The sequence below is a fragment of the Scyliorhinus torazame genome, chromosome 10, assembly GCF_047496885.1.
Source record: "Scyliorhinus torazame isolate Kashiwa2021f chromosome 10, sScyTor2.1, whole genome shotgun sequence".
NCBI classification, from domain to species: domain Eukaryota; kingdom Metazoa; phylum Chordata; class Chondrichthyes; order Carcharhiniformes; family Scyliorhinidae; genus Scyliorhinus; species Scyliorhinus torazame.
In genome coordinates, this window is record NC_092716.1 from 222,397,661 (window position 1) to 222,411,103 (window position 13,443).

Sequence of the window (13,443 nt, forward strand, 5' to 3'; positions counted from 1 at the left end):
GGGGGCCTTTGAAGTCCACGCTGAGGCGTTCAAAGGGGCGGGAGGCCTTCACCAGGTGCACGCGGTCCGGCCGGTAGAAGTGCGGTTTGCACTCCGCACAGACCTGGCAGTCCTTGGTGATCATCCTTACTTCCTCGACGGAGTAGGGCACATTTTGTGCCTTAATGAAGTGGTACAACCCAGTGACCCCTGGGTGACAAAGGCTGTCATGCAGGGTCCGGAGTCGGTCTCCCTGTGCGCTGGCACATGTACCTCGGGATAGGGCGTCTGAGGGCTCGTTGAGTTTGCCGGGGCGATACTTAATCTCGAAGTTATAGGTGGAGAGCTCGATTCTCCACCGCAAGATTTTGTCATTTTTGATCTTGCCCCGCTGCGTGTTGTTGAACATGAAGGCTACCGACCGTTGGTCAGTAAGGAGAGTGAATCTCCTGCCGGCCAGGTAATGCCTCCAATGTCGCACAGCCTCAACGATAGCCTGGGCCTCCTTTTCGACGGATGAGTGCCGAATTTCGGAGGCATGGCGGGTGCGGGAAAAGAATGCCACAGACCTGCCTGCCTGGTTGAGGGTGGCGGCTAGGGCGACGTCCGATGCGTCGCTTTCCACTTGGAAAGGAAGTGTTTTGTCTATAGCGTGCATTGTGGCCTTGGCAATATCAGCTCTGATCCGGGCGAAGGCCTGTTGGGCCTCGGCCGTCAGGGGGAAATGAGTGGACTGTATGAGTGGGCAGGCCTTGTCCGCATAGTTTGGGACCCACTGAGCGTAATATGAGAAGAACCCCAGGCAGCGTTTGAGGGCCTTGGGGCAGTGTGGAGGGGAAGCTCCATGAGGGGGCGCATGCGGTCGGGATCGGGCCCCAGAACTCCGTTCTGGACCAGGTAGCCGAGGATGGCTAAGCGGTTTGTACGGAACACACACTTCTCCTTGTTATACGTGAGGTTGAGGAGAGTGGCGGTGCGGAGAAATTTAGCGAGGTTGGCGTCGTGGTCCTGCTGATCATGGCCTCAGATGGTCACATTGTCTCGGTATGGAAACGTGGCCCGCAAGCCGTACCGGTTGACCATTCGGTCCATCTCCCTTTGGAAGACCGAAACCCCATTGGTGACGCCGACGGGGACCCTAAGGAAGTGATATAGCCGACCGTCTGCCTCGAAGGTGGTGTATGGCCAGTCCGATTTGCGGATGGGGAGCTGGTGGTAAGCATACTTCAGGTCCTCCGTTGAGAAGACCCAGTACTGTGCAATCTGGTTAACCATGTCAGATATGCGTGGGAGGGGGTACGCGCCGAGCTGCGTTTGCCTGTTGGTGCTTTGGCTGTAGTCCACGACCATTCGATTTTTCTCACCAGACTTAACTACTACCACTTGAGCTCTCCAGGGGCTGTTGCTGGCCTCGATGAATCCCTCCTGAAGCAACCGCTGGACATCGGACCTGATGAAGGCCTTATCCTGGGTGCTGTACCGACTGCTCCTGGTGGCGACGGGTTTGCAATCTGGAGTTAGATTGGCAAAGAGGGAAGGAGGATCGACCTTTAGGGTCGCGAGGCCGCACAGTGAGGGGTGGTAAGGGTCCGCCAAATTTAAGGGTCAGGCTCTGGAGGTTGCACTGAAAATCTAGGCCAAGGATTAGTGCAGCGCAGAGGTTAAGGAGGACGTAAAGGCGAAAACCGTGGAACTCTACGCCTTGGACTGTGAGCATGACCGTGCAGTACCCCCGGATCGCTACGCGATGGGATCCGGAGGCCAGGGAGATACTTTGATTGGTAGGGTGTACCTTAAGGGAGCAGCACCTTACCATATTTGGATGTACAAAGCTCTCGGTGCTCCCGGAGTCCAGTAGGCAGCAGGTCACGTGGCCGTTGACTTTCACGCTGGTGGATGCGTTGGTCAGAGTGTGTGGTCTGGACTGGTCGATTACCATGGATGCGAGTCGTGGTTGATCGTCGGGTAGTGAGGCGGCCGCTGCGTCGGGGTCCTGAAACGCCGTTGGTCTCCGTGTGCTGCAGGGTGGACACAATGGCGGCGCCCGGAGGTCCTGGGGGGGTCACAAAATGGCGGTGCCCATGGAACGCACGTTGCGGGGGTGGAGCAAGATGGCGGCGACCATGAAACGCACGTGTTGTGCGGGGGAGAATATGGCGGCGTCCATTGCTCGCACATGGCCTGGGGAGGAGGGGAGGATAACGGCGGCCATTGTCCGTGACCAGGGGGGGTGGGGGCAACCGCTGCCACTGAGCGGGCCTGGCACACCGCTGCGTAGTGGCCTTCTTCCCGCAGGCCTTACAAAGGGCAGCGCGGGCCGGGCAGCGTTGGCGGGGGTGTCTTTGTTGGCCGCAAAAATAGCATCCGGGCTCCCCGGAGATCACTGGCTGGCGCGTAGTGCAGGCGTACTGGGTGGGTAGCGCCCCCGCTGAGGCGGCTGCCTGTGGGGCCCATGAAGCATAGGAGGAGTGGGCCGCGCGGTTGGGGGCATAGGACTGTACATTGCGCAGGGTGACCGTCATGGAAAGCGTTAGTGTTTTAGTCTCCGCGAGGTCGCGCGTGGCCCCTTCTAGGAGCCGCTGCCTGATAACATCGGACCCAATCCCAGTTACAAAAGTGTCCCTCATAAAGAGATCTGAGTGCTCCTTAGCTGTAATGTCCTGGCAGTCACAGTCCCAAACTAGTGGGATCAGGGCCCTCCAGAAGTCCTCGATTGACTCACCAGGTAGTTGAGTACGCGTTGCGAGCGCGTGTCTGGCGAAGAGCGTGTTCGTCTTCTGCTCATAACTCTCTTTGAGTCGAGTCATAGCGTCAGCGTAATTGGGCGCATCCTGGACCAGCGGGAAGATTTTAGAGTTGAGTCTGGAGTACAAGATTTGAATCTTCTGAGCCTCTGGAACAGGGGTCGGCGCCGCGTTGATATACGCTTCAAGACAAGCTAGCCAGTGCTGGAAGTCCTTTCTGGCATCGCTTGTGTGTGGATCCAGCTGCAGTCGAGCTGGTTTAATCCGGAGGTCCATCGTCTGAATCAGAGACTAATAAATTGAGGCACGATCAATTTGGCTGGAGACGAAGTTGAATTCAAACTGAGGCTTTATTAGTCTCTGAAGTGTGGCCTCCTACAGCAGCTGACGAAATGGCTGCGAGCTGAAGGCAACGCATATTTAGAACCCGACTCCTGGGCGGAGCTAGCATGCAGGGGCCCAGGTGAACCTGTAGTGCAGGTTCTACCGTACAACCCTTAATATAGGAACACAGTGGTTTACCACACACGGTGAGTTTTTCGACGAATTCGTCTAGCGATTTCCCCCGAGCGCTGCCGGCAGGTAGAGAGCAGATGCCTGGCGTGTACCTCGTTGATGGGTTTGACGAACCGCTTGCGGAGTAACTCGACCACCTCTTCATGAGTTGTCGCCTTTTTGAGCGTGGCGGAGATTCTGTGACTCACCTGGGCGTGGTGTAGGCGCAGCTTGCTTGGCCCCAGGATGGGATTCTCTGAGGAGTCCAGGTAGGCCTCGAAGCATCGGAGCCAGTATTTACAAATTGCCTTTGCCTCCGGTGTCCGTGCTTCCAGGTTGAGTTTCTCTGGTTTTAGGCCTGCGTCCATCCTGATGCAGTTTAGCTTATTAAATTGTTGTACCCTCAATAACGACGCTTAAGAGTGTAAATGGTAAAGAAGGCTTTAATAAGCTAAGAACTAGCCTGGTGCCGAGACGTGTGCCCACAAGGCGGCCCCTTATATACGGCTCCAAGATGGGCGGAGCCGGAGGCAGAATCCCCAGGGTTCAAAGCCGGTTCTTAAAGGGGACATCACCTTACATGATGACAAGGGTACAGTATTACAGTAACCGTTCATCACATCACCGGTCCTCTGAAGATGGCCTGGGAGGCAAGGAGGCTGATAAAAGGGCAGTGGAAGATGTTGGGAGGGAAGACCAATGTGTTCCCACCACCTTGACATATTCCCAGAAGTGGGAACGAGGTGGACTGGGACAGGTAGACAGTTAATGAAATTAATTAGTCATTTAGCAGCCATTTTATGTCCCTGTTGGCATTTTACCTAAGCTGAGTCGTGTCCCAGTTGCATGGGGAGACCACCAGGTAAATAGTGGTGGGTTCATAGAATCGTAGAATTTACAGTGCAGAAGGAGGCCATTTGGCCCATCGAGTCTGCACCGGCTCTTGGAAAGAGCACCCTACCCAAGCCCATACCTCCATCTTATCCCCGCACCTCCACCCTATCCCTGTAACCCCAACTAACCTTTTTTGGACATTAAGTGGCAATCAGCATGGCCGATCCACCTAACCTGCACATCATTGGACTGTGGGAGGAGACCGGAGCACCCGGAGGAAACCCATGCAGACACGGGGAGAACGTGCAGACTCCGCACAGACAGTGACCCAAGTCAGGAATCGAACCTGGGACCCTGGCGCTATGAAGCAACTGTGCTAACCACTGTACTAACCACTGCACTACCCTGCTGCCCATTAGGGTTCCTGTGGGGAGAGGGGGATTGTGTAGGGAGGGGGGAAGGGGAGTTGTAGGGGGTGGGGGAAAGTCCTTCTTGCCTATTCATGATCCACAGAGGGGCCTCCAGTGGCCCGTAGATGTTTCGCCCTTCCAGTTGCCAGGGCATGTCTACCCTGGCCCTGTGACATTGAATAAACAACTTACTTGCCTTTTTAGGGTGCCTCAACATGAAGGCACCCACAACCTCTCATTAGGTTGTCCTGGTGATACCCCCCCAGGGCCCCATCACCTACCGCCAATGAATAATCGTGATCAAATCCATACCACCACTGCACCAACCCACGTCACCCTGATCAGGAATTAATCTGTCACCCCAGTTAAGGTGAACAAATTATATTGGGTATTCAGCCACTGGAAAATGCTCAGGGAAATGATACTATAAAATTGACATCGGGAGAAAAAGTACTGGTTTTGGATGAGATTGGATGATACATGGGGCTGAGATAAATCCATTCAACAAACTGCTATTCATTTGCATTGCAGGTCAAATCTAATGGGCACCAAATTTACAGTGTACGATAATGGAATGAATCCAGAAAAAGGAGGTTCAAGCTTAGATGCAAGTAACTTGCGTCAAGAGCTCGCAGCTGTATGCTATGTGAGTAGTTCATTCGATGTTTGTAATTATATCTGTGATCAGCACCCTTGAGTATAAAGACATCTGCCTGAAAACAGTGGCGCGATTTAATGGGGAGAAAGGGAGTCCCGTAGTGGTCTTTTTTAGCGGGGTTTAGTGCATTTAACGGAGCCCGCTATCGAACGGAGCTCTGTTATTTTTTCAGGTTGAGAAGCTCCCCTTCCATTTAAAAATGGCGTCCCGATCTCTCGATCCCCCAAAGCGGCCTCCGGACCCCCCCAACTTACCTGTTGGGGGATCTTTAGGTCCCCTGCACCCCACCTCATAAAGGCACGGCACCCCTGAATCCCGGCATGGACAAAATGTCACCTCAGCACTGCCAGCCTGGCACCCTGGCAGTGCCCCTGCCAGCCTGGCAGTGCCACCTTGGCACCCTAGCAATGCCTGGCTGGCACCCCAATGGCACTGCCAGTATGCCCAGTTTGCACTGCCAAGGTGCCAGGCTGGCAGTGCTAAGGTGCCCAGGAGGGATCAGCAGTGCCAGGGTCCTCCAATCACCTGAGAGAGCCCCCCCCCCCCCCAAGCGTCATGCTGCCTGGTCCCTGCTTGTGGAGACATGTGCCAAATATCACCTGGGTGGGGTTTCCTCGGTGAGGCCGTTAAATCCCGGGTGCTGGTTCGCTCTGGCGGAGACATATTTAAGTGTGCAGATTACGATGTCTTGCGAGATGTCGTTAGAGTCCCGTGTTGGATGCTGTTAGATCGCGCCCAGTATGTTTCCGACTGAACCATGACCATATCCAATCAGGAATGAAAAAACACACCTCAGATTACAATCCAGCAACAGTTTTGTATTCATCCACCTCCTTTGTCATTTTGGGCATTTAAGCATGAACAACTTCAAAGCTGAAAGAGTGACTGATGTACAACGGCGTTACCTCTCTCCAAGAGAAAATGGCAAAGAAGTTGGGGGGCAACACCGCCTTGACCAGTAATGGAAGCCCAGACTGAATTTTACGATTCTCCGGAAGTTCATGGCCTGCAGTTTGGGGCTTCCACCCCTTTTAGGGAGGAGGTCCAGGCTGGGACTTCAGCAGGCCCAGACCAGCGAAGGTGGAGGACACCCTAGGTGCATGTAAGTTTATTGGGCTTACCAGAGCCTGCCTGACAGGCCTTGGAGAGGAGCGACTCGGTTGGACATGAGGTCAGGGGTGTCTTTCTGTGGGGCGGCACTTGTTGGGCTACAGTATGCCCAATTGGAAGGTACTCGCCCTCTTGCGCCTGCAAGGATATACTGCCACATGTTGAAGTGCTCAGTCGCCACTCATAAAATGCCAGTGGGTAGTAGAGAAGGAGTCAGTATAGTTACCCAGGAGTTAGAACTGACTTTAATCCTTCTCATTTTCCTGGTTCTGGTTGAAGCAATACCAGAAAAGACCCAGTGTGACCTTTTTAGCTATTCTATCCCATGCTCTGTGTATTTCCTGAATCTAAAGTGGCTAAATCATTATAAATATATACACAACTAGGCAATCAATATGCTCTCCAGTTCATGTCATATTGTGGCTAAGCATCATGTCCAAACCAATGCAAAGAGTTACTGGAATAGACTCAAGATACTAGGGGCATTAGAATGGCCTCTCGTGAGAGTTGCAATGCTCGCAACGCCTCACGAGATCTAAAGAGATCTTGTGTGATGCCACAAACTGGATCTCGCCCTCGCTGGGCAAAGTCCAGATTAACATATAGAAATGAGCCAGTAATTAAAGCTGGTGCCTGGGAACCCTCACCATGGAGCCTTTTAGCACTGTCCGCACAAACGTGGATCAGGTGTAATGGCACCTCAAGGGTCTCCCAGGCCAACGGAGGCCCCCAAGTGGTTGGGTGCTGGGCAGGGTGGTACCCTGGCACTTCTGCTGGCACCCGGACACTACCAGCCTGACACCTTGACATTTCTAGCTTGGCACATTGCAGTGTCACCCTGGGACTGCCAGGGTGCCTGGCTGGCAAAGACACTGCCAGAGTGCAAGGTTGCCCATGCCAGGGACTGGGCCCGGGGTGCCCTGCACTTAAGAGATGCGGAGGGGGGGGGGGGGGCACTTGAGGACCCCCTAAGAGGTAAGTTGGGGCAGTGGGGTGCCCGGAGGCCTCAGTGGGGTGTCTGAGGGGGGGGCGAGAAATGGCATCCCAATCTTTTCCTGCACTGACGAGCTGATGAGTTAAGTAAGGCATCGGCGGTACATTCTTTGCCGAGGATAAAAAAAAACCCGACAGAGTCCTGTTTGATAGCAGGCTCTTTCTCGGCACCTAATGGGACTCTGGGCTGGATTCTCCGGTCGCCAACGCCGAAATCATGTCCGGCGATCGGCCGGCGAATCACGGTTCCCGAAGAAATCTGGGGCGGCGCCGCTTTCGCCTTGATCCGCCCCCTCCAAAGCGGCGTACTAGGCGGGTACGGCGCGCCATGTATCGCCGGCCTCAGGACATTGCCTGAGTCCCGCCCCCCAATGCTCTACCCCTGACCGCCGAGGTCCCAACGGCATTGGTCGCCTGTGGTCTCATCCCTTGAACCCTCTGTGTTTCACAGTTTGTGAGAGCGGGTGTGACTGGCTGATGTGAGTGAGAGCACAGACCACCACTGGTCCCCGGCTGTAGAAAAAGCAGACTGCTGTGTGTTTTATTGATGTTGAATCTACGATGAGAGAAGTAAGGTTTCACCACTGTGCAAGCATGCGCCTTACTTGGAATTACCTGGGGCTTTCCAGCCTTCTAGTCCAACTGATCAAGTCTTTGTGTACTAATCTCACTTTCACTTAAACACTCATTCTTGTCAACAGTAAGAGTGAATCTTGTTCCCCTGGAAACAGACCTCACAGTCAACGGAGTGGATTCAAGGGAATCTCAATGGTGGTTGTAGCCTTTGTCACGCTCTAGACCAGGGTCGCAATTCTCCGTTTGGGAGACTATGGGCTGGATTCTTCTTTTCAGTGGCTCGCACACCCCGGACCACTACCCCACAGTGCCCCCAGCCCCTAATAAAGTCACCCCTGCCCGCAGATGTGCCCGCCCTCGACTATGGCGGTGCTGGACTGAGTCCGCAGTTGCCACGCCGAGTTCCCAACGGGGGGCGGGCCTCAGGCAATGTCCTGAGGCCGGCGATACATGGCGCGCCGTACTCGCCTAGTACGCCGCTTTGGAGGGGGCGGATCATCGAGAAAGCGGCACCGCCCCCGATTTCGTCGGGAACCGTGATTCTCCGGCCGATCGCCGGACAGCGGAGCATGTGTGGTCTTTTACAATCAAAAAGTTTGTTTGAAACCACCATTGATTCCGGGACCAGTGAGGGGCTAGCATCGGTGACAAGCGAAATCCCCGGCTCAAACGCCGAAAATGGCTGGAGAATGGCCAGGTCCTTGGCTGCGCATGCATACGGCTGACGACCTGCAGAGGCCGCACGGTCCTCCAACAATGCTCCGCCCCCGATGGCCCGAGATCCCGATGGCGCGGGATACGTGTGGTCCCAGCTGCGCGGGAACCCAGTATAACATGGCGTCGGCCGTGTACGGACACGACCCGCCATCCGCGGGCCCAGAGCCCATCCCCCTGGTCACCCCCCACAAGTCCCCCCAGCCCTCGCAGGACCGCCCCCCTGACAGCGGTCGAGTGTGGCGGCTATGGAGAGCTGCACAGCTGAGACCACACGTATCCCGCGCCATCGGGATCTCGGGCCATCGGGGGCGGAGCATCTGTGGAGGACCGGCCAATGACGCGCAACGCGATGATGCCCTTTCAGAGGGGGCGGAGCATACAATATCAGCATCGGGCAAGGGAGAATCCCGCCCTATGTTCTCTCACCGGAGATGAATCGCCTCTGGGGCTGGGTTCTCTGTCGCCTGCTGCTGCTGACGGAGTTCCTGATGCGGCAGAGAATCCAGTTCCGATGATCCAGTCTCCCGCTGGCGGCAGCATTGGGGTTTGCTCCCTGTGCCAATGGGAGGATGCTAGATCAAATTGACTCATTTGCATCCTATTAATGGGCTGAGAACCAGATTCTCCAAGCCTGTGTGAATCTCTGGTCCTCTGGGCAGGGATTCACGTGGGAAAAAATTGATGCTGGTATTTCCCAGCGTGGCCCTGGCGTGGTGAACCTTGTGGTGGGTGGGCCATGGGGGGAGCTTTTTAGGGAGTTACCCCTAAAGTCCATCAGAGGGCTACCTTCCCCACAAAATTCCTGCCCACCAACCCCCACTAGGTCCCCCACCACCCCCACCATAAACACCCATAAGAGAGTCAGACATGTCTGCCAAACGATGGCACACCTGGCACCGCAGGGGTATGGGGGAGGTCACCCGCCCCCGGTGGTCGTCAAGGTGACTGGGTTGTTCCAGTCGGTGGGTAGGGACCTATCCAGGATTTCCCAGGCATCGCCGCACAGGCGCATCCATGCCATCACTGACGCCCTGTATGCCCAGGCGGAACGTTACATCCAGTACCCTGTGGACTGCACACACCACAATGCCCAAGGCTCGCTGCCATCGCCGGGATGCCCCAGGTCCAGGGGGTCATCGATGACATGCATGTCACCCTGCGGCCGCTGACGGATAACAGGCTGCTGTTCACAAACAGGAAGGGGTACCACTCCATGAACATTCAGCTGGTGTGGATTATGCATGTCTGCGCCCGATGCTTGGACAGTGTACATGACCCGTTCATACTGGTGCACTCGGTGATCCCCGACATGTTCGAGGTGCACCCCCACCCTCCAGTGCGGTCGTGGCTGATGACGCCTATACGGAGACCACAGACCGACGCAGAAACCCGCTACAATGACACCCACTCACTAGCTGATGTGGCACATGGATGGGCACCAGGACCACCCCACCCCAACCAGCAGCCAGCAACCGGGGATCACCCAGGGCCACATCGACAGCAGCCTCCAGTGAGGGCAGTGCCAGCCAACGGTGCCTCTGGCAGCAGGGACGTGCGCCAGGACCAGGAGAGCCGACAGGGCCAGGGTACGGAGGTGGGGAGGGATATGCGTGATGGGGCTGTGCCACATCACCCAGTGAGTGGGCCACGTCCCTCAGGGTGTGGGCCACATCAGCCAGTGAGTGGACCACGTCCCTCTAGGACTGGGCCATGTCCCACTGGGACTGGGTCACCTCCCTCTGTGACTGCGCCACCCCGGCCTGCGCCTGGGCAATGCCACCAATGCTCTCAGCCATGGCCTGCTGTGACTGGGCCATGATGAGGAGCGCCGCTGCAATCTCCAGGTGGCTCTGGCACATGGTTACCTGTGAGTGGGCAGCCATGTCCTGGGCCTCGGCCCCCACCTGCACAGAATGCCCCAGGCCTTGCACACACTGACCATATCCGACACCGTCGCCCCCACCGCGGACGCCACCCGTGCGGTTTTGGCCTGGGTGACGCGCATGACCGGCACCACCCCCTGCTCCTGCACCCGGATGGACTCCTCCTCCTGCGTCCGCAGGTGCTGGACCCCGGCCGTCACCCCCTCCCATAGTCCCTGGGTCCCTGTCTGCATCACCACTGTGGTGGGACTGGATGTTCCAGGAGCCCGGGACCCGCCTGGGCAGCAGCTGGTTCCTGGGACCGGCCTGCCCTCCGACTGTCCGGCCTCTCGGCTGCTCCTACCTCCACCTGCTGTACTGGACCGACTGTGCGGTGCGCACCAGATTGTGTCCCAGGAGCCTCTTCACTAGTTTGCCCAACCGAGGTGATAGTCTCTGAGATGGTGGAGGGTGTTGGAGACAGCTATGATGAAAAGTCTGTGTCCTCCTCTGATCCGAACTCCGGGATCTCCTGGGTCTCGGGCAGAGAGCTGGTGTTCAGGCTGCTCTGCCCATCGGTGCTCTGCCATCCGGGGGACTCCGGCTCTGGCACTGGCTGGGGCGGGGGGGCTCTGGATGGAGCGGGACCATCTCCGGCAGGTCCTGTAAGAACATAAGACGGCATGTATGGTTCGACAGATGGATGGGGGTGAGATGTGAGGGTGGAGGGGATTGTGGGGGAGGTGAGGGGTTGAGGGGGGTGAGGGGGATCTGGGGGGATGAGGGGGGTGGGGGCCCACAGCCCACCCCCTGGCCACCCCCACCACTCCCCCCAGCCCTAGCAGAAGCCCCCCAGCCAGCGATCCCGGCCGAGTGTGGCAGCGCCAGACACTGCCCGCAGCCGGCACGCCAGGTTCCTGACCGCTGGGACCACACGTGGCCCACACCGTCAGAAACCCAGCCCATCGGAGGCGGAGAATTGCCAGTGGGCCGGCTGATGGTGCGGCAATGGCGGTGCGCGTCCCGATGATGCCGATTTGGAGGGGGCGGAGCATCGCGAACCGCGGTCAAACCGGCGCCTGCCCCGATTCTGGTATCAGAGGCCATTCTTCGCCAATCCCGATTTCGGCATCAGGCTATGGAGAATACCGGCCCATGATCGTGGCTTTGTGAAGACTTGGCTTTTTATTAAAATCTGATTGGTTAATATTGCTGAAATATAAATAACTCTTTGTTTTCTCCTTGTTAGGAAACAAATGTTCTGGGTTTCAAGGGACCTCGGAAGATGAGTGTAATCATTCCTGGCATGAACATGGATCATGAAAGAGTGTCCATCAGGCCACGCAATGTAAGTTGTGAGATAGTCACAGGCTCCATTTGAAATCCACAATCATGTGGGACATTGGGTGGGATTCTCTGATCCTCCAGCCGCGTGTGTCACGGCACGTCGTTCACTGGCGGCAGGAGTTTGTCAATGCTATTTCCCATTGAAGCCACCCCAAGCTGCCGGGAAACCCGTGGGCGGGGTGCGCGCCTAGTGGGAAAATAGAATCCCAATGGTCGGAGAATCCCGCCCCTATTTCACGAAAGGAGGATGGTTCAGTACGAATCTGTCTAATGTTTAAAATGCAACGTCATTCAGAGATCTCATCACTTACAAAACTGGAAATGTGATTTGTGTGTCAGCATGAATAATGATTTTTCACTCTGTTGCTATGTTTTGCCAAGTCCAAACTGTAGGCAGAGTAAGGGTGCGATCATGGTTTGACATTCTGAAATTTTCAATCCTTAATATCCATGCAGAATGAGACAAAGGTCCAGGTGGAAAAATAGACTTTTAATTTATAGACTGCAGAAGTTTTTGTTTGGTTAACGTCGTAGAACGTTGCAGTCAACAGATACAGGATGAAAGCTTTGACAAAGCTTTGACAAAGGGTCATCTGGACTCGAAACATTAGCTCTTTTCTCTCCCTACAGATGCTGCCAGACCTGCTGAGATTTTCCCGCATTTTCTCTTTGGTTTCAGACCATGGGATGAGTTATAGTGGTTGTGAGGCAATAACTAGAATGTTCCTTGAAAGAGAATTGGTAAGTATTTGAGGAATAGGAAAGGATCTGGAGCGAATGGAGTTTGACGAACGAGAACCAGTACCACACCAACACCAGTGACTGAAAAACTCCTCCTATCCTGTAATAATAATGATAATCATAGAAATTGAGTGCAGAAGGAGGCCATTCGGCCCCTCGAGTCTACTCCGGCTCTTGGAAAGAGCACCCTACTTAAGCCCACCCCTCTACCCTACCCTCGTAACCCAGCAATCCCAGCTAACCTTTTTGGACACTAAGGGCAATTTATCGTGGCCAATCTACCTAACCTGCACAGCTTTGGACTGTGGGAGGAACCCAGAGCACCCGGAGGAAACCCACGCAGGCAGAGGGAGAACGTGCAGACTCCGCACAGACAGTGACCCAAGCTGGAATCGAACCTGGGAGCCTGGAGCTGTGAAGCAACTATGCTAACCACTGTGCTACCGTGTTACCGCTATTTTAATAATCTTTATTAGTGTCTTCATTAGTGTCACAAGTAGACTTACGTTAACACTGTGTCGTAGTCGGTATTAGGGGTATTACGGTACCCTGAATAATGCTGTAAGACCATTGGTGTGGGAGGTACCTGAGACTGTTTCATTGGTGAAGCCTGCCTACTGGTTCCGCCCAGTAAGGCGGAGTATAAGAGCCTGTGTCTCCCCAGCAGCTGCATTCTGTACCTGCGCTGCTGGGGGGAACATCTAGTCCAATAAAGCCTTCAATTGTCATCCAATCTCGCTTCAGGAGTTAATGATCGAGCATCAATTTATTGTACTAGATTTTAAAGAATGGAGCTCCGATCAAGCCAGAGTGTCTGCAACTCAGCCCCCACGCGGCAAACTCAGCGACAACCTTCAAACACTGGCTGGTGTGCTTCAAAGGGCACCTCAGGACGGCCACGACTGAACCTACGGAGGACCAGAAACTGCAAGTTCTCCACTCGAGGGTGAGCCCAGAGATCTACACACTCATCGAAG

At 55.4% G+C, this 13,443-nt stretch overlaps 1 protein-coding gene across 6 annotated transcripts in view; it reads left to right on the forward strand.

Moving 5' to 3' along the window:
* The window catches only part of tub (TUB bipartite transcription factor), a 589,124-nt gene that overhangs the window by 545,891 nt on the left and 29,790 nt on the right, over positions 1-13,443 (forward strand). For 5 of the 6 annotated variants that reach the window (XR_011933096.1, XM_072466434.1, XM_072466437.1 and 2 more), the window contains 2 exons: positions 4,994-5,108; positions 11,628-11,726. Coding sequence is in view for 5 of the 6 variants with exons in the window: in XM_072466434.1 (XP_072322535.1) it covers positions 4,994-5,108; positions 11,628-11,726 (214 nt within the window). In the remaining variant the exon portion in view is untranslated. Of the gene's footprint in view, positions 1-4,993; positions 5,109-11,627; positions 11,727-12,355; positions 12,494-13,443 lie in introns of those variants that run through there. The other variant, XM_072466438.1, reaches the window with a different exon arrangement.